The sequence below is a fragment of the Oryx dammah genome, unplaced genomic scaffold (assembly GCF_014754425.2).
Source record: "Oryx dammah isolate SB20612 unplaced genomic scaffold, SCBI_Odam_1.1 HiC_scaffold_13, whole genome shotgun sequence".
In the NCBI taxonomy this organism is placed as follows: domain Eukaryota; kingdom Metazoa; phylum Chordata; class Mammalia; order Artiodactyla; family Bovidae; genus Oryx; species Oryx dammah.
Window position 1 is genome coordinate 38,378,230 of NW_024070197.1, and position 21,149 is coordinate 38,399,378.

Below are 21,149 nucleotides of genomic sequence, written 5' to 3' on the forward strand. Positions count from 1 at the left end.
TTCCTGTGTTTATTACTATTGTTTTTCTGATGCTTGCTTTCAACAAAGTCTTGTAGTTTTTGTTGTACAATCTAATATATTTTATTAGACTCAGGAAATTTTTCTTTATTTGGCTGCACTAGGTCTTAGTGGCATATGGGTCTTAGTTAAGACCTAGTGGCGCTAGGTTTTAGTTTGCAGCATGTGGGACCTAGTTTCCTGACCAAGGATTGAACCTGGGCCCACTTTGTTGGGAGAGTGGCGTCTTCAACCACTGGGCCACTGTAGAAGTCCCAGAAATTTTTCAAATGAGTTCCTGTTGATACTTACATTTCAAATAAAATATTTCAGGTTTTAAAAACTTTTATCTTTTTTAAAAATTTATTTTTTAATTGAAGGATAATTTCTTTATGGAATTTTCATGTTTTCTGTCAAACTAAACTTTGATCTTTACTACACTGATCTGTACTGATTCTGGATGTCTATTCACTTATTTACTGTATCCAGTAATACATAAATGTAGCATAAAATTGCAGTAAAATATTAACTGCTGAAAGTAAACCTGTTGAGTCAAATTTCTTTGATTTCTTTCTGTCCTTAAAAATATATCCCACTCTACATCAAGAATGTTCAGGATACTGTGTTAGTTGAAATATTTGTTTTTACTGTGTTCTTTATTATCAGCTTGATACTCAGGTTCATTTATTCTTTTTGTTAGTTTTTTTCTTATTAAATATCAAAGATGTAAATAATGGTTCAGAAGTCAAAACCATATAAAAGGTATAATCAGTGAATTTTTGTTCTGATTCCTGTCTACTACCCCCTTCTCACCCACTCCAGTGTAGGTAGCTTTTTATTAGTTAATGGCTGATCTTTCCATGTATTTTTTGCAAAAAAAAAGGCAACTGTGTTTATGTGTGCATATATACAAAATAAAAAGTAGCATTTATAGAAATTAAAGCTTTAAACAAAGAGTAGAATACTTTGTACATTATCCGAGATGTTTGTTCTCCAGTCACCAACTCATGACCATTCCTTTGCTATGATAAATATTGCAGCGAATAATATTGTGTATGTGTTATGTTACATGTGTGACATGTATAGATTTCTTAGTGGACTTTTAAAAAATGGAATTTTAAATGAAAGCCTCTCTGTAATTTCTGTTAATCTGTAGCTTGTTTTCTCTGCACATGTAAACTGAGGTGTGTTTATGCAATGGCATCATGCTGTTCAGAGTACTGCAGCTTTTCACTCAGTGTCATGAATATTCTTTTATGTTAACACTTAAAAGATTAACTATAAACAATATAATATATACTTTGAGCAGTATATATACATATGTAATATATACATATATTGTTTCTAATATCTTTAATATTAGGAAAAATACCAAGAATACACTTAAAAAATTTTTGTCTTCCAAAGTTGCTGTTTTAATCTTTACATAGCCATATCCTGGGTAGATTTCTTTTATCCTTGGTAGATTTTAAAAAAATTAATTTGCTGTTTATTTGGCTGTACCCAGTCTTAGTTGGCAACATGTGGGATCTACAGTCTTTGTTGCAGCATGTGGAATCTTCTAGTTGTGGCATTTGGGATCTTTTTTAGTGGCAACATTCAAACTCTTACTTGAGGCCTGCAAACTGTTAATTGCAGCATATGAGATCTAGTTCCCTGACCAAGGATTGAACCTGGGCCCCCTGCATTGGGAGTGTGGAGTCTTAGCCACTGCACCACTGGAGAAGTCCCTGAAGTTAGTAATTATTTAGCAGTTTGAGTCCCTGATATATATGGAGACCAAAACTAGGCACTGCATATGCACATGAAATGCTCCTGGGCCACAGATCCCTTACAGTTGAGGAGTATCTTAGACTCTCAGATTTAGTGATCTTGAAATAATTTAACATCTAAACATTTTGAAGGAAGGCTGTTGGAAGACACTTTATTGTTTTGCACTCATCTATTTCAATAAAGATGGCCTATAAAGACATTGTGACCCAATTTATATATACATTATGATGCTAAAGGTTAATTGGAAGGGTCTTAACAACTTAATACTGCAGTTCCTGAGGCAGTTAAATTAAAAATTATCTATCATTTACTCTCATGTGATTGTACTTCTGACTAGGAAAATTTCAGTGGATTGTCATACCTTTCGGTAGAGCTGGAATATAAGTGCAAAATCCTAAGCTTCAGTTTATAGTTTTTCAGATATGCAGTGAACTAACTCCTTGTATGGGCCATGTAGTGCTTATAATAAGCTGATGAACGGTAAAACAATTATGATCACTGCTTTCGTGGAACTTTCAGATGAAGGGATAGGCAAATACGTTACCTATGTTTGGTGATATAAGGTGGAAAGAAAAAAGACTGGTGGGGGGGGATTGCAATTTAGACAGGGTAATACTCACTGAGAAGATGACATTTGTGTAGACTTGAAGTAGTTAGCCATGTTGGCATCTGGAAGATGGTTCCAGGCAGAGGAATCTAAGGTGAGAGTATGCTGGAGAAGCAGCCAGGAGGCCACTGTAGCTAAAGAGAACTGAGCAGAGGGGAGTGAAGAAGAAGGCTAGAACAGCACCAGTGGCTGGGTTCCCTCAAGCTATGTTTATTCATAGGCCATTGTAAGGGCTCAGGCTTCCATTCTGAGTCATTGGAGGGTTTTGAGCACAGGATGACCTGTGTTTTATATTTGGAAAGTCTTTTTCTCGTGTTGAGAATAGACTGGTGTGGAGCAAGGGTGGAAACAGGGAGACTAGTTAGGAGGTTAACATAATAATCCCAGTGAGAGGTGATGATTCTTGGTTATAGCTGTGGTGAGAAATGAATAGATTCTGCATATATTTTACAAGTAGAGCCAAAAGAATTTTTTGATTGATTACAGTGAATGGGAAATCTAAGAATTTGGCCTGAGTAACTTAAGGAAGGAGTTGATATCAACTGAGATGGGGAAAACAGGTACAGGGATCGAGCCCATGCCCCTTGCACTGGAAGCAGAGTCTTAACCACTGGACTGCCAGGGAAATCCCAGGGGCTCAGTTTTGAACATGTTGTAGTAGAGGTATCATTAGGAAATTATATAATACAGTTCTAGATATATGAGGGAAATTTGGGTTGGAGATAGAATTTATAGAAGTTATTGCTATATATAGTTTCTAACATTGTAAGACTGAAGTATATCAAGAAAGTGAATGTAGAGAAGTCCAAAGATTCCAGTACTGTGAGGTCAGAAGAGGAAGTGCTGGTAAAGAAGACTAAGGAAGAGACCAGTGACATGGCATTTTAGAAACAGATTAACAAAAGTGTAACTTGGACAGATGGATCAGTTTCTCTAAGGCTTCTGGATGGCTAAGGTGACAGATCAGTTTGTCTGAGGCTTCTGGATGGCTGAGGTGATCACATGTCCTAGTTTATACCTGTTGTCTTGGTGTAAATTGTTAACGGTACTCCTTTATTTTCAGAAGCATCCTAGTTTGGTTAACAAATGATGTTGTCACCCTACTAATAGATCTCATAAAGTGAGGGCTCAATTGGGCATTAGTTTAATGCATTAACTTGCTTATGTAATGAAGACTGACTTGTTGAAAAGTGTGTTAGAGTAGTATTTTTATCCTTTGCAGTTCTTTTTTTCTTTTTGGCCATGCCTTGCAGCTTCAGGATCTTAGTTCCCAGACCAAGGATTGAACCCAGGAACTGAATCCTGGCCTCCGGCAGTGAAAGCACCAAGTCCTAACCCTTGGACTGCCAGGGAACTCCCTCCTTCGTAGTCTTTAGGTGTTAATGCGAAAAAGTTGTAACCCTTGTTACGGAGCTCATGTCAGAAGAGAAGATATAGTTTGAAGTGCCAAAGTAAGCAGGAATTCATTTTATTGGAAGGTCAGTGAACACTTACTTTGCTGGATTTGTGCTGTTCCACAGGTAAACCTGCTTCCCAAGTGGTGCTAGGGGTAAAGAATCTGCCTGCCAAAACAGGAGACGCAGAGAGAGACACTGGTTTGATCCTTGGATTGGGAAGATCCTCTGGAGTAGGAAATGGCAACAGTCTTGCCTGGGAAATCTCATGGAGCTGGGTGGGCTTCAGTCCATGGGGTCACAAAAAGAGTTGGACATGACTTAGCAACTAAACAACAATATAGTGTAAAGTAACTACTGTTCATACGAATAATATACTTTGAATAATACAAATTTAGGGTTCTTTTTGGCTCCACTGGGTTTGCATTGCAGCTTAAGGGCTTCTCTTGTTGCGGAGCACAGGCTCCAGAGCGTGAAGTCTTGGTAGTTGCGGTGTGTGGGCTCTGTAGTTGTGGCTTGAGGGCTTAGTTGCCCCATGGCGTGTGGGATCTTAGTTCTCTGACCAGGGATTGAACATGTGTCCCCTGCATTGGGAGGCAGATTCTTAACCACTAGACCACCAGGAAAGACCTTGAATAATACAGTTTTAACTGAACACAACTTATAAAAATTAAAAATACTTTGATTTATACTTGCCACTAAAAACAAGCATTTTATTTTACTGTTATTATTATTTGACTGTACTATGCAGCTTGCAAGACCTTTAGTTCCCTGACCAGGGATTGATATGGGACCATGGCAGTGAAAGTGATAGGTCCTGACCACTGAATTGCCAGAAAAATCCCCCAAAATGAGCATTTTAGATTTTTAATAAAGAGGTCTTCTTTTGATCCCTTTTATTCACACAGTTCTGATGATAATGTTATCTGAAGGCATCTTAGCCAAGGACTTTCTGACTTAGAGTTTTTATTTTGAACTTCGGAGGGTATTGAGTGGTTTCTTGCACATTTTTTTTTCTGGAAATGACCTGTATATAAGCTGCCTGGTTTAGCTTGGATGTGAAGATTCTTGAAACAACCAGTGGTATATATGTGTAGCTCTGTTCATTTTTCCTCTAGTTTCTTTGGCTGATATTTTACCAAAATCTCAAGTAATCTACTTATTCTAAACTTACCTACCCTTCTGATGGGTTTTCCCCCCTTTCTTTGACTTTTCTTTAAACATTTCTTTGAAAAAGAAAGGTGGAAAATAAAATACATACTTATGGGAAAACAATGTTAGAAACTAAAGAAGATATAAAAGGCAGTCTTCCACACTTTACCTTCTTACTCAGAGGTAGCTATTAAATACTTATTCAACAAAAATTCCTATGTCCTCACCCCCACCTGCAGGATCTTAGTTCCCTGACCTGGGATAAAACCTGGGCCTTGGCAGTGAGAGTCCTAACCACTGGCCTGCCAGGGAATTCCTATCAGTGTCCCTTTTTTTGTCTTAATAAGTGTCTTTCCTGCACAGTTTTGCTTCATTTCTGTTTAACAGCTGCCTTGTTTCAATATACCATAATTTATTTCTTCTTGTACTTCTTCATATTTAAGCAGTTACTTTTTGCTCTACTTTTTCTATTTGCTGTGATACACAGTATTTCACTGAAAATCTGTTTCCTTTGAGTTCTTGAGGTAATATACATCAAAAGATATAGTCCTAATGGTGGAATTATGGTTTCCAGAGTAATGCAAAAATCACTTTCTACAATATTGCCAATTTGAGTTTCAGAAAAGGTTGTACCAGTTAATAATGTTAACAGTCATGGTAAAATATGCCATCAGCATAATATGAAGGAAACAGCTTGCTCTAAGAATTCATAGCAAGCATGTTAGTTACATATAATGGATAGATATCATCAGTTTATCTTTTGACTTCTTATATGGTATTACTTTAGAATAAACAAAAATGCCTTGCCACGTCCCCAAGATTCTCTTACTGTTTTTTTTTTCCCCCAGAAAGATGTAGAGAAGAATAGCATAGGTAGAAACAGAACAAAGCAGGGTAGGCTTTCTACATTGTTAAGAAGTTATTAAAGGTTTAAATGCCCTTACCAAGGGGATTTTTAATCTTCATGAATTTCCTTTACCTTACGTAGTAAGTTCTGATGGTAATGAAGTTATGAGCAGATTTCTGATGATGAAGCTGTGGATAAGCTCAGCTCCTTGCATTCAAAGATTCTTGTGTCAGCAGTGGTACTTGGTGAATTCTTAAAAACTTGGGGTGGGGTGTGTGTGTATGTATATGTTGTGATACAGAATAGTTCCTGACTCAGCAGGTGGTTGGAATTAATAAAATGGTAAGCATCCTGTCATTTTAGCTATATTGCTGCTTTGAGCTTCCTTTCTAAATTCTGTTACTGAGAAGTTTGAACAGTGCAGGAAGAAATTTGGGTTCTAGGGCCCTTAATTTACTTTTAAGTCAGCTGTTCAAATACTGAAACATATATCCTAAAATACAGCTTTAAAACCAAACTACTGTCTGATTCTGAAGCAATACCTAAAATGGAATCTGTAAATAAGTTGTAGACAGTGTGGGAAGAGGGATTGAGAATGTCAGATGAATGTTTCTTTCCACAAGCCCTAATTTTAGGGTAATACTTTCGTGTGGCTTCTAAAGAATGTAGTGTAAATTATCATTGAAATTGTTAAAGGAGAAGCCTCATGTTATAGGACATCTTGCTAAAAATACAATCTTTTTTGAAGAGGATGGATGTATTTTCTTTTTATACTGCCCCTACCTAATTTGTCAAACTTGACATCTTTTTATCAGTAACAGTTGAGACATCATAATTTTTTAAAAAGGTCCTTGGTGGTATTTCAGGTCTTAAGATGGAGAGTTATTTAACCTCTTTTAATCCTAATAAATTACCTAATTAAATTTTTTTTTATTCTAAATAGGTGCCATGTTTCAGAACAGAGTAAGACTCCTGGTAAAAAAGAACTGAAGACACTGTACGGACACCAGATACAGGCTGATTACAAAGAAAGCAGTAACCTGCCTCTGAGGTGACTAAAGGGGAATAATGGTGATTTTGCGCCGGGCTCGGCCGCCTGCTTCCGCCCCAACCAGCAATGAATCTTGACTCGCTCTCGCTGGCCTTGTCTCAAATCAGCTACCTGGTGGACAATTTAACCAAGAAAAACTACCGAGCCAGCCAGCAGGAAATACAGCATGTAAGTAAACTAGTGAGAAAGCAAGCATCATTAAAGGAATGAGTGAAGGAAGTGAGTAAAGGAATACAGTGAAGAAAATTGGAAATTTATGGGGGTATGCTGCATGAAAAATAACTTTGCCTCTTATTTCTAGTGATTTCAGCTTAATATATAGAAGAGATCTTACTTCATTGGTTTTTTTCTACATTTTAGGATGCACAGATTTTGATTTTTCTATAAAGCTTAGGAAATCTGGTCTGTTTCATTTTAGTCGGTCCCGTTTTCTTTTCTGCCTTAAAAAAAGTGAGATATACTTCACAAACTATAAAACTGATCCTTTTAAAATGTAAAATTTGCTAGTTTATAGTATATTCATAAAGTTGTTTGGCTGTCGCCATCTAACTCGAGAATGTTCACATCACCCCAAGAGGAAACACCTGAATCCATTAGCAGTTGCTTTCCATTTCTCCCTCCCTCCAGCCACTGGCAACCACCAACCTACTTTTTGCCTCCATGGGTTTGCCTTTCTGAACATTTCATATAAATGGAATCATACCATATGAGGCATTTTGTTTCTGCCTTCTTTCACTAGCGTAAATTTTCAAGGTTAATTCATGTTGAAGCATGCATCTGGATATTTAGGTTTGGTTCCACTTTTTGGCTGTTGTAAATATTGTGGCTATCAACATTCATTTACACGTTTTGGGTGGATGTTTATTTTAAATTTTGAGAGTATATACCAAAGAATGGAATTGCTGGGTCATATGGTGATTCAGGAGAACTGTGGTGGAAACTCAGTAAAAATCTTGGCCAGCTCCACAGGGAGAGCTGGAATGGATATCACAGTGGTCCCCTGGGGGTCCCAGATGGCTTAGCCTTTGTATCCGTGTTGTTATATGAGGGCTGCCTCAGAAAGACCATGTGTCCTTGAGTAATACTACTCAGCTTAGACGAACACGGAAGGAGCCGATTGCAGGGGCACCTACAACTTCACCTTGAAGTGGGAAATATGGTGGCACTGCCTGGATTTCCTCCAGCAAGGCTCAATGTGGTCAACTTAATAGTATAGTATAATTGGTTTGATCGTCTTCTCTACTCTGAAGACCTCAAGGTGTGGGACTGTCCTTTAGTCTCTGTCTCCTAAACCTTTAGTGTTCAAGTGCATTTGAATTGAAATGAAAGAAGGAATAAATTATTTAGTAATTAATTTTGAACATCGATGCTAGAATGTTTGGTGTTAGCCTTGGGCTGAGGTTTTCAGTGTGTACAGATTTTCTTTAGACAAGTGTGGCCTCACTGGTACCTTTGCAGATAACCCCCTCTCTTTTACTTTGAGAATGGTAAGAAATTTAGAACTGGGTTGGGAATAGGGTTCTAGTTCTTGACTCTCGATTTCCTTTGGTGATAGGTAAAGGCTTACTGCAGTTCTTAGCTGCCTAGTATTTATTTTTATAAATATTTAGGGGCTTCCCTCGTGGCTCAGACAGTAAAGAATCTGTCTGCAATGCAGGAGACCATTGTTCAGTCCCTGGGTTGGGAAGATCCCCTGGAGAAGGGATCTTCTCCAGTATTCTTGCCTGGAGAATTCCATGAACTGAGGAGCCTGGTGGGCTGTATAGTCCATGGGGTCACAGAGTCGGATGCAACTGAGTGACTAACACTTTTCACTTGTTGTGGCTTAAATAGGTTGACTGGAATTGTGTTCCTTTTGTTCTTTCTGCTGACAAGTAAGAAGAAGGAATATTTATCAGATTTTCTTTAGATGTATGAAATCTGTAAACGTGAATGAGCTGGCTAGTATTACTGTGCTATAGGTGAAAAAGCAACTTGAGAATTTAATTTGCCCCCTCAGTCAGGATTTTACGATGTCCTTTAGAGAGTAACTCCTATAGTTGTTATTTTCTTTGAAAATATTTGTTGTCATTATTAAAGAAGATATGAGGACTTTGCTGGTGGTCCATTGGCTAAGACTCCACACTCCCAATGCAGGGGCCCTGGTTCGATTCCTGGTCAGGGAACTAGCTCCAACATGCTACAACTAAAGATCAAAGATCCCTCATGCTGCTGCTAAGACCTGGTGCTGCCAAATAAATTAGTAAATATTTAAAAAGGTACTATATGAGTGAAATACAGAAAAATAAAATCAAGCCTGAATTTCCTACTCAGCTTTTTAATACTTGAATAATTTTTGGTTTGCATTAAAAGTATTTTTTATAAAAACATTTTATACTGTTCTTTAAATGTTAGTCTTAATAAATTTAAAAATTTTATTAAAATTTCAATTATTTCATTTATAAAATGTAATAATACAGTTTTAAGATTTTATTAAAGATGATCTCAATCACACACAAGTAGGTATAATAGAACCCCCATGAATCTGTCATCTGGTTTCATTTACCATAAACCTAATCTCAATACCATTATCACATTTTTTTTAAAACGCTCAGTAAGTCTTTTTTTTTTTTTTAATGTTATTAGAGTATAGTTGATTTACAGTGTTGGTTAGTTTCTGGTGTACAGCAGAGTGATTCAGTTATGTGTATGTATATTATTTTTTGTATTCTTTTCCATTATTGTTTTATTACAGGATACTGAATATAATTCTCTGTGTTGTAGAATAGGGTTTTTATCCAGTAGGATATGTTTATCCATTCTGTACAATAGTTTGCACCTGCTACTCTCAAATTCCCAATACTCCTCCAAACCCTTCCCCCCAGCAGAATAGTTCTTAAGCATCAAATATCCAGTTAACATTAGCATTTTTTCAGTTGCCTTATTTAAAAAAATGTAAAAACTGTTGACTTGAGTCAGGACTGCTCCCCCATAGTTTGTTGCATTTTTATTAAATCTCTTTTAAAATCTGTGGTTAATCCTTCTCTTCCCACCCCCTGCAATTTTTTTGTTAAAGAAATGAGATTGTCCTGTAGTTACCCACTGTCTGAATATTGCTGATTACATTCCCCGGGGTGGTATTTTACATGTTCTTTACTTTCCTATAAATTGATAATTAAATTTGGGAACTTAATCAGATTAAGGTTTTTTTCTCCCTTAGGACAATTTTATGGGTGGCAATGTGAATTTAATTAGGAGGTTCGTAATGTCTAGTCTCTATTTTTGTGATTTTTGTCAGGCATTGTTCATTGACTGGATTTCATTGATTGATAAGGATTGCAAAGTGGTAACATTCTAATTGTTAGCATTTTTTATTAGTTGAAATAGTTCTGTAAATTGAAACTTGCCCTTACCACCTGTAATTGTCTGGTTGCCTGAAGTATGATTTATATAGAGGAAGGGCTTGATTCTGTTTGCTAGTTTTCAAAATGACTTATTTCCTAGCCTCCAAATAAGACCAATGAATGATTTTTTAATATTAGAAATCTGCATATTTTTTAACATATTTGATGTGTTTGAATCCATTGAAAGTATTCTTGATATTTATCCATTATCCTCTTTGGCCAGTGAAAGCTTATTCTTATTGGCTTCCAAGTCCTTTGACCCTATTTTAAATTAAAAAAAAAAATTTCCTCCTTCCTTCCTTGAGCCTTTGCTGCTGCATGGAATTTCTCCAGTTGCAGTGTCCCGGCTTCCCACTGTGGTCCTTCTCTTGTTGCAGAGCACAAGCTCTAGGTGCACAGGCTTCAGTAGCTGTGGCACATGGTATCAGTTACTCCATGATGTGTGGGATCTTCTTGGACCAGGTATTGAGCTTATGTCCCCTGCATTGGTAGGCAGATTCTTAAACCACTGGATGACCAAGGAAGTCACTGAAGTTTTTTTTTTTTTAATATGAGAGGCTAGAATAGGAAAAAAGTAGTCTTAGTTCCACCATCTTTTACTTAGGAGTTTGACAGTTTTGTCCTTAAATTAATGTCTTTTGTGTTGAAAGTAATCTTTTATGTCTCCTGCAAAAATTTTTCACGTTCTTTTCAATATGTTAAACTGTTTGAATAGGTGCACTGTTTTTTATAAAGTAATCCAAAGCATTCATACAGATAATACACTAAAAACCAAGAACGAATCTTTTGGCTCATGGAGTCTGTTAATGTGCTATTTAATAGACAGATTATGACTCTACATATACATTGTGCTAAGCTCTTTTCAATAACCTCAGATATGCAGATGACACCACCCTTATGGCAGAAAGTGAAGAGGAACTAAAAAGCCTCTTGATGAAAGTGAAAGAGGAGAGTGAAAAAGTTGGCTTAAAGTTCAACATTCAGAAAACTAAGATCATGGCATCTGGTCCCATCACTTCATGGGAAATCGATGGGGAAACGGTGGAAACAGTGTCAGACTTTATTTTTTATATAATCACTGCAGATGGTGATTGCAGCCATGAAATTAAAAGATGCTTACTCTTTGGAAGGAAAGTTATGACCAACCTAGATAGCATATTCAAAAGCAGAGACGTTATTGCCAACAAAGGTCCGTCTAGTCAAGACTGTGGTTTTTCCAGTGGTCATGTATGGATGTGAGAGTTGGACTGTGAAGAAAGCTGAGTGCCGAAGAATTGATGCTTTTGAACTGTGGTGTTGGAGAAGACTCTTGAGAGTCCACTTGGACTGCAAGGAGATCCAACCAGTCTATTCTAAAGGAGATTAGTCCTGGGTGTTCTTTGGAAGGAGTGATGCTAAAGCTGAAACTTCCAGTACTTTGGCCACCTCATGCAAAGAGTTGACTCATTGGAAAAGACTCTGATGCTGGGAGGGATTGGGGGCAGGAGGAGAAGGGGACGGCAGAGGATTAGATGGCGGATGGTATCACCGACTCGATGGACGTGAGTTTGAGTGAACTCTGGGAGTTGGTGATGGACAGGGAGGCCTGGTGTGCTGCAATTCATGTGGTTGCCTGAACTGAACTGAAGCTCTTCTTGACTAGATATGACATGAGCACAGATACATAAATTCCCAGTTCTCACTTATAGTCTAGTGAGACGTAGAAAATAGAAAATTATCTGGTGATGGTAAGTACCATGGAGAGAAGTAAAGCAGGGTGAGGGGTGATGATGGCAGGTCATATTGCTATTTTAGGGAGGGTAATTAGGAAACCTCTCACTGATGAAGTGATTTTAGAGCAGAAACCTAAAGGAGGTGAGAAGATAAACCATTTTTAGATATCTGGAGTTTTTTAGTTAGAGGGAATAGCGTTGGTAAATTTGAGCAACAGCCAGAAGCTTAGGGCCAGTACTAATAATAAGATCAGTTCCTTTAGGGCTGTTCCCTGTGGGCTATTATTATAAAAGTTGCAGTTGTGTTAGATTTCAGGTTATACTCTTGAGGGTAAAAACAACAATGGACAGAAAAAGTGAGGCTCCCACGAGTGCAGTTTGTTATAAAATTGTTGCCTTACAACTTCAGTGTGTCATTTGTGCTGTTTGATGTTTTTGGTGTAGAGCGGAATCAACGTACACAATTAGGTGGGGCTAATTCCTGATAGTTTTTGTTTTTCTTTCCTTCTTGCTAGTGCCTGTAGGAAGCATTTAAAAAATACGTAATCACAAAATATTGGCACCTCCATCTCAATTCCTAGAACTCTTATTCCAGAATGAACAGTTATATAATTTGGAATGTTGTCCTAGAGGTGAATTTAAAAAAAAAAAATCACTCAGTTTTGACTACAAACTCGTATTTTTGGTCTTTTTAGATTGTGAATCGGCACGGTCCTGAGGCAGACAGGCATTTGTTACGCTGCCTATTTTCGCATGTGGATTTCAGTGGCGATGGTAAAAGCAGTGGCAAAGATTTTCATCAGGTATTTGGGGCTTACACAGTATATATTCACTTAGATCCAGTTGTTCCCTGAGTTGCATTTTGGGCATAGTTGCATAGCAGATCACACATACAAATAGGATCCAGAAATAATCTTAGCTGAATGGCTTAAAGATAGAGGGACTTCTCCTTTTCTTGTCCTTCTCTTCTCTTGCCTGGCTGAAGAAGGCAGTGGCAACCTAATCCAGTACTCTTGCTTGGAAAATCCCATGGACGGAGGAGCCTTGTAGGCTGCAGTCCAGGGGGTTGCAAGGAGTCGGACATGACTGAGTGACTTCACTTTCACTTTTCTCTTTCATGCATTGGAGAAGGAAATGGCAGCCCACTCCAGTTCTTGCCTGGAGAATCTCAGGGATGGGGGAGCCTGGTGGGCTGCCTTCTCTGGGGTCGTACAGAGTTGGACACGACTGAAGTGACTTAGCAGCAGCAGCACCAGCAGACCATTATAGCTACACAATTCAGGCTTAGAGAACTGGGAATGAGACCTGCTTGAAGGAAGCGGGACTGTAGGGCAGTCCTGCTTGACAAGTAAGTCAGGCAGAAAGATTTCTTGTCCTAGATCGAATTCTATGGCTTGATTCTTAATCTGGGAGCAGTTTGTCATGATATTATGGTGACCTTGTCAGTGGACTCTCTCCTGCAGAGGTTTTGGTTAACACTTCTTGTTAATAGACTTTGGTAGTTTCAGTGGGATTTTTAAAGAGCTGATTTTGATAATGTACGAACAGTATACAGTATCAGGTTACCCTTTAATATTCTGAGCAATGCTGCATCTGTTTATGCAAGATAATGACTGAGTGCTAATGAAATTTTATTTTTTATTTTTAAAGACTCAGTTTCTGATTCAGGAGTGTGCGTCACTGATTACGAAGCCAAATTTTATCTCAACGCTGTCCTATGCCATTGATAATCCATTGCACTATCAGAAGGTTGGTATTCCTTTTAGTAGCCCTAAGATGTAATTTCTTATTAGATGTTGTAAAAAACCCTTAATCCTTGATCTCATATCATATTTTAATTTAAAAACTTCAAATACTTACTTTGGGGGGTTTTATAGCTTTCTAACAAAGTCAAGGTAGTTTGATAATAATTAGAACCTTAATAAAACCAGGTCATATCAAGGCTTAAGCTTGTCAGAACACAGTTCCACAACTGTTGCTAGCCTCACTACAGATTTGTCACTCCTGTGCAGCACCATAATTGGGTGAACAGATGCTTTTATAGATCTGAAAATTGTATGTTCCTATTTTAAAATAAAGTTTGGTTTGTTTCAGAGTTTAAAGCCTGCACCCCACTTATTTGCCCAGCTGAGTAAAGTTCTCAAGTTAAGCAAAGTACAAGAGGTAAGTGATTTAAGAAAAGAGATATGCAGAATTAGAAATAAAACAACTATTTGTACTCTTTGGTCAATCTGACCCTTCTTGTTTCAGGTAATTTTTGGCCTTGCCCTCTTGAATTCTTCCAGCACAGATCTCAGAGGTTTTGGTAAGTTCTTCTTTCCTGTAGTGAGGTTAGAGTCTTTAAAATCTATGGATTTCTGAATCTTGAATTTCCATAGTTTAGAGAGTATGATTATTTTTGTTTGATCTCCTTTATGTGTGTGTACGTAGTAAAAACACATTAAAATTTGCCTTCATAACCATTTTCAAATGTATAATTCAGTAGGGTTAACTGTTCACATTGTTATGTAGTGGATGTCTGGAACTTCTTTGTTCTGAAAAACTGAAGCTCTGTACCTGTTCAGAAATTCTCTACCCCCTCACCAAGCCCTTGGCAATTGGTCTTTTATTTTATGTCTGCCAGCTAGAGCTGTGAAAACACAGAGGGTGAAGGGTGAGTTGGTGAATGAGAACGATGGTCATCTATCTACATTTTGATGGTATGTGACTTCTGACCTGTTGTGGTGCAAAAATAACTTCTGTTTGTTTGTTTGTTTACTTCCCTTCTAGCTGCCCAGTTTATCAAACAGAAGCTTCCAGATCTTCTGCGTTCTTACATTGACGCAGACGTCAGTGGAAATCAGGAAGGTGGCTTCCAAGATATAGCAATAGAGGTCCTACACCTCCTCCTGTCCCATCTCCTCTTTGGGCAGAAGGGAGCCTTTGGAGTTGGACAGGAACAGATAGACGCCTTTCTTAAGACGCTGCGCAGAGGTAAAAAGACTGTCTGTAGCCTATAAAAGATGATACAAAAGATGGTTTTTTTGGATGAACACCCGTGGCAAAGGGATTTTAGAATACAAATGAAGACAGTGATTTGCCTTTCTGTTAAGTTGATAATCTTTGAGAAGGAAGAGAGTATTTTATAATTTAAAATACAAAAGTGATAAAAGCCTTGTTATGGAAACAGTATAATGTGAAGAGTACTTCACGGACAATCTTGTTGTCTAAGTGCCATCTCAGTTTGGACTTGTTGTATTTCTGTGTGGTCAGATTTTTCCCTTTTATGGGAGACAGACTACGGTATTGTGGCATGTTCTTTTTGGTTTGAAAGAAATGGATCACTTTTGATATACCCACTTTACCTCTTTGGCTGTTGGCATTGTTGTGCTTGGATAACTCCTGGTTCTGTTGCTGCCATCTTCCTTTCAGAGATCTTTAAAGCAAATCTTATAGTGGACTAGCCACTATCCAATTTTACTGTTATTATTGTTTTCTTAACGTTTATACAATTTATATTAAATTTTATATAATTTAAATTAAAGTTTATATAACTTTAAACTGCATTAACTTTCTCAGTAATAGGAAGTTTTCCACTTGTCAGTGAAATGAAGAGACATGGATGTATCAGTTGTTTCTGATGCCTTCCTTGCATGGGAATTGATAGCTCTGTGTGACATTTTAGAGTGATATATAGGGTGTGAAGTATATAGTGATATATAGGAACAACAGACTGGTTCCAAATAGGAAAAGGAGTATTGTCACCCTGCTTATTTAACTTATATGCAGAGTACATCATGAGAAAATGCTGGGCTTATGGAAGCATAGGCTGGAATCAAGATTGCTGGGAGAAATATCAATAACCTCAGATATGCCGATGACACCACCCTTATGGCAGAAAGTAAAGAAGAACTAAGGAGCCTCTTGATGAAAGTGAAAGAGGAGAGTGAAAAAGTTGGCTTAAAGCTCAACATTCAGAAAACTAAGATCAGGGCATCTGGTCCCATCACTTCATGGCAAATAGATGGGGAAACAGTGGCTGACATTATTTTTCTGGGCTCCCAAATCACTGCAGATGGTGATTGCAGCCATGAAATTAAAAGATGCTTACTCCTTGGAAGGAAACTTATGACCAACCTAGACAGCATATTGAAAAGCAGAGACATTACTTTGCCAACAAAGGTCCGTCTAGTCAAGGCTATGGTTTTTCCAGTAGTCATGTCTGGATGTGAGAGTTGGACTGTGAAGAAAGCTGAGTGCCAAAGAATTGATGCTTTTGAACTGTGTTGTTGGAGAAGACTCTTGAGAGTCCCTTGGACTGCAAGGAGATCCCAACCAGTCCATCCTAAAGGAGATCAGTCCTGGGTGTTCATTGGAAGGACTGATTTTGAAGCTGAAACTCCCACCTGATGCAAAGAATTGACTCATTGGAAAAGACCCTGATGCTGGGAAAGATTGAGGTCAAGAGGAGAAGAGGATAACAAAGGATGGGATGGTTGGATGGCATCACCGACTCAATGGATGTGGGTTTGGGTGGACTCCAGAAGTTGGTGATGGACAGGGAGGCCTGGCGTGCTGCAATTCATAGGGTCGCAAAGCTTCGGACACGACTGAACTGAACTGATAGGGTGTGACTTGGTCAATAGATAATGGGATCTAAAAGAATTAAAAATATACTCATGACCGTTATATATGACAAAGGAACATTCAAATTTTAGAATTGGTGTTGAAGTCATAGTTTGGACTGGGCTAGCCAGGTTGGAAAAAACTGAATAAACTTTGCTTTGAGTATGAACTTGTCAAAGACTCAGGTTTGAGGGACTTTTAAAGAGTAAAAGAGGACAGTTCGTTTTTAATCAATATAACAGTTATAATTATCTTCTTCCTTTTTCAGATTTTCCCCAGGAACGCTGTCCCGTGGTGCTTGCACCACTTTTATACCCTGAAAAACGGGACATTCTAATGGACAGAATCCTGCCTGATTCTGGAGGGGTAGCTAAAACCATGATGGAGAGCTCTTTGGCTGATTTTATGCAAGAAGTGGGCTATGGCTTTTGTGCAAGGTTGGTAGTAAGGCATTTTAAACCTCTGATTACTCTTAGGACAAGTACAGTGTCATTTTTTAAAGCAAGTTCTTTGCCTCTCAAGAATTTTGTTTCTAAATTCAATCTTCCACATATTAGTTTTGCTGCCACCTATTAGTGTTTTGGTGGCTAAATTTCTACTTCTCCATCCCCCCTAATCGCTCACATTTACGGTTCAGGGGTTCCTAGCCTAGTTGGCATGTTAGGCATTTTTAGCTTTTGAGAGAAAAGGCATTGCGGCAAGTGTTAATGGGACTGTGTCCCATCCAGCATGCCTGATTTGCTCCTGCCTGCTCCCACCCTCAATTTCCTCACTGTGCCATGATTTTTACAGTCTTCCTTTTCTGGTCTTTCATACCCTGCCTCTCAAACATTTTCCCCACCTGCCAGGGGCATCAGAGGAAATTGCTTACCCTAATGGTAGCACTTAAGACTGTTAAACAGTGGATCATTAATGTTTCTTCTGAGAATATATTATTAAGGGCGTTTATGTGCTTTAGTTTGACTGTAAGTGTAACATTTAATATTTTTAAAACTCATGTAAATCACATTTCCACTTACGTTTGAAAGTGTATTTCTTATGTGTATGTATGTGCCTGGCATAAAACTTGTGTTGATGCAAAGTGAAAAAAAGTACATTTTCAAGGCTTTGTACATATCAGAATAACCCTTGATTGGTATAAATCAAGTTATTCTTTAAAATACTGATATTCAAAGATTGAGGAGAATAATTTTGTTTCTTTTTGAAAGATACTTCTCTTAATTCATAGTTCCTTCTTTCATCAGTATTTTAAACTTTTTTCTTAAATGGGCATTTTTTCTATTACTTGCTGTGTAAAAGTAAGAAGAAATGAAGGGTATTACTCTGTTAGTAAGACTAGTGATTTCACTCAAAGACTCAGATGAGTGTTTATCTTAACCTTGGTGTTGAGGGTGCTATTTTTCTGAAGTTAAATTTTTGTTCCAGTATTGAAGAATGTCGCAATATAATCATGCAGTTTGGTGTTCGGGAGGTCACAGCTGCCCAGGTTGCAAGAGTTTTAGGAATGATGGCTCGAACTCATTCAGGATTAACAGACGGAATTCCATTACAGGTAAGTGTGGCGATCAACTATTTTACAAAGTGAATTAATGTCCTACCCTTTTTATTTTATTAAGTCAGTATGATTGTTCTATCAATCAGAGCTGAACACATGCAGTAGTTGGCTTTGTTTAATTCATTTTTTACTCTTACAGAGTATCTCTGCTCCTGGCAGTGGAATCTGGAGTGATGGAAAAGATAAAAGTGATGGAGCACAGGCACACACATGGAATGTAGAAGTCTTGATCGATGTTCTCAAAGAATTGGTGAGTGCATGTAATGTATATTTATGATGTTAGCAAGGTATAGCCCAGAGAATGAAAATTTTAATGAGTGAAGTGCCTAGCTGAATGAGGGCTGCACTGTTTTGTAATTTCTGACTTCATTGGCTTAAATGTAATGAAACATCAGAAATAATTATGTACTGGAAATAGCACATAGTCAAACTCTAGCTTTGTTCATAATGAATTGTTGCTATGCAGTTCTGAATCACACTGATGAGATGATTTGCTGGTGGTTACTGTGTGGTTTTTGGGAAGGATGAATTTGTTACCAAGTAATGATTATATGAAGAATTATTGAGAAGAAAGTCTGAGTGTTTTCTGGAAGGTGTAACAAAAACCCTGCCAACTTTGTTTATGGTGGGTAGGAATAATAAAAATCAATACATCTCTTACTAGTTCCACTTCTGGAATATCCATAACTAAATCATTGGCTCCCAAATAAAAAGTACTTCTCCTAAAATAAAAAGTACCTCTCCTAAAATGTTGAAATGTTAAATAAAAGGGTGAAACTTCTAGTTATTAAAAGGGAGTGTGGAGTCAAGATCAAGATGTAATATTCCAGGCTTGTTCATAAAATGTCAAGGAACTACATATAAGGCTAACGACTACACACACACACATAACATTCTTGGTAAGGTGTCAGGTCATTTATCTATCCCATATTTCAGTTTTAGTTTTCTACATATGTACTTAGAGGCAGAACTGAATAACAAGGAATCGTACCATTCTCTGTATGACTTTAACATCAAAGGGGTTTCTTTTTATTTTTCTTAATAGTAAATGGGTTTATGGTGTTCAAACCTATTAAAAAAATAACCTGATCATGGCAGAAAATTTGGAAAGTGAAATGAAAGAAAAGCAAAATAAAATCAGTTTTATCACTTATGGATAACCAGTTATTTGCTCTTAACCTGTGGTTGTCTATAAAATGAAAACATGCTTTTCTCTCTGTTTGATCGCAGTAGTTTATTGCCTTATTGACAATACTCTCTTTTTAATTGTTAGACAAGGACAGTGTTCCATGTTATCTGAACCTATGTTGTTTCGATTTCAGAGTGCAAAGGCTATAAATTAAATACCTTCAGTGTGTATTTGAATAGTTGAATTAGAAATACTTTCCTCTTCCTTTTTCTTCTCATGTATTTGAGTTTCTGTACTTTTTTTTTGTAGACAGGGAGCAGAGGACAATTTCAGACACACATTGGGTTAATAATTTGTTTTTGTTTACTACCCAAGATGGAAGGAGGAAACCATAGGGGCATACTTGTGGACTTCCCAAACTTAACCTCTTTCTAGGAATGCTGTTTAATAGTATATTTATGATTCTGTTCTGTCACATTCAGTCCTTGAAACAAATTGTAGAAAAAAATCTCAACTCTGAATGCTGTTGTTGCCTTAGAGTGAATATCCCAACTGAGGTTTACTCTTTGTACTATATACAAAGCAAGTGTTAAAGTCTTCAGAGAAGTCACCTTAAAGCAAAACTAAACTGGATATGATGCTTTGGTTGGAGATTTAATTTTGAAGTATGCACATCCTTTTTTTTTTTTTCCCCTTTCAAGCACAAGATATTCTTTTTTTTTTTTTTTTTTTTTTTCATTTTGGCCACACAGTGTGGGACACCAGAGAAGTCCCAAGCACAAAATATTCTTATTGCTTGGTGCAGAGTGTTTGGTAAATGATCATCTATAAACTTGTTTCCTGTGCTCTGTGTTTCTTTAAGGAATCTCATACTGCTTTTATGAATACCTTTTCATAAAACATTTTTGAATAGAATTTTTTAGTCATTTTGACATAAAGAATTTAGATCATTTTTCCTAATGCATACATTGAGATACTTTTAGGGAAGAGCTTTAAGATTGACATTTGGGATAATTGATTTATCTTTGCCACTTTGTTCCAAAGTAATGAAATCTTGCTGTAAAGAAGAGGCATTATTGGGATGGGTGTGTTCATTGCACTGAAGTAGAGGAAGAGAGATTTCCCCATTATGTCCTCAGATATATTCAGAAGTGTATCATGAGCTGAAAGGTTGGAGTTGCTTACTGAAAGATTGGCGTTACTTACTAGTAGAGCTGGTTTATTTTGAATATTAAGAATTTGCTTTTCTGAGACTCCCCTGGTGGTCCACTGGTTAAGAATCTGCCTTGCAGTGCTGGAGATACAGATTGGATCCCTGGTCACTAAACTAAGATCCCATATGCCGTGGGGCAGCTAAGCCCATGTGGTGCAATGAAGACCCAGCACAGCCAAAAATAAAAAATAAAAAATTTTAAAAAGAATATACCTTTTGTGAGACTTTTTGGTAATGCCAGAAAGATTTAGATGATTTTGTGTCTATAATTAGACCATCATAATTGAGCTAAAGATTTAATGTGACTCTTTGGATAAAGCAATCAAAATATGTGCACTTTTGTTCTTTAAACTTTGAAGTGCTTTTCTTTTTTAGAACCCGAGTTTGAATTTCAAGGAAGTAACTTATGAACTGGACCATCCTGGGTTTCAAATTCGTGACAGTAAAGGACTTCATAATGTAGTCTATGGCATTCAAAGGGGTCTGGGTATGGAAGTGTTCCCTGTAGATCTCATATACAGACCTTGGAAACATGCAGAAGGCCAGGTAAGTGAATAGTGTTTAGCTATAGAAGAGACACAAAATAACAACTAACATAGTGACATCTATCCTTTGATTAAAATATTGTTTTAAAGTAGAATTTCTTTTGCATTGCTCAGAAAAGCAGAGACTCCTGTGAATTTCGAAGAAACATTATTATAGTTTAATATCAGACTCAGCTGAAGTGTAGC

The 21,149-nt window shown here is 37.3% G+C and overlaps 1 protein-coding gene across 7 annotated transcripts in view; it reads left to right on the top strand.

The window, feature by feature from the left end:
* CNOT1 (CCR4-NOT transcription complex subunit 1) overlaps positions 1-21,149 on the top strand; it is an 84,287-nt gene that overhangs the window by 20,513 nt on the left and 42,625 nt on the right. For all 7 annotated transcript variants that reach the window (XR_005723383.1, XM_040253865.1, XM_040253868.1 and 4 more), the window contains exons 2-11: positions 6,714-6,989; positions 12,612-12,719; positions 13,567-13,665; positions 14,011-14,079; positions 14,167-14,221; positions 14,686-14,889; positions 16,790-16,958; positions 17,947-18,073; positions 18,216-18,326; positions 20,794-20,964. Coding sequence is in view for 6 of the 7 variants with exons in the window: in XM_040253865.1 (XP_040109799.1) it covers positions 6,888-6,989; positions 12,612-12,719; positions 13,567-13,665; positions 14,011-14,079; positions 14,167-14,221; positions 14,686-14,889; positions 16,790-16,958; positions 17,947-18,073; positions 18,216-18,326; positions 20,794-20,964 (1,215 nt within the window). In the remaining variant the exon portion in view is untranslated. The remainder of the gene's footprint in view (positions 1-6,713; positions 6,990-12,611; positions 12,720-13,566; positions 13,666-14,010; positions 14,080-14,166; positions 14,222-14,685; positions 14,890-16,789; positions 16,959-17,946; positions 18,074-18,215; positions 18,327-20,793; positions 20,965-21,149) is intronic.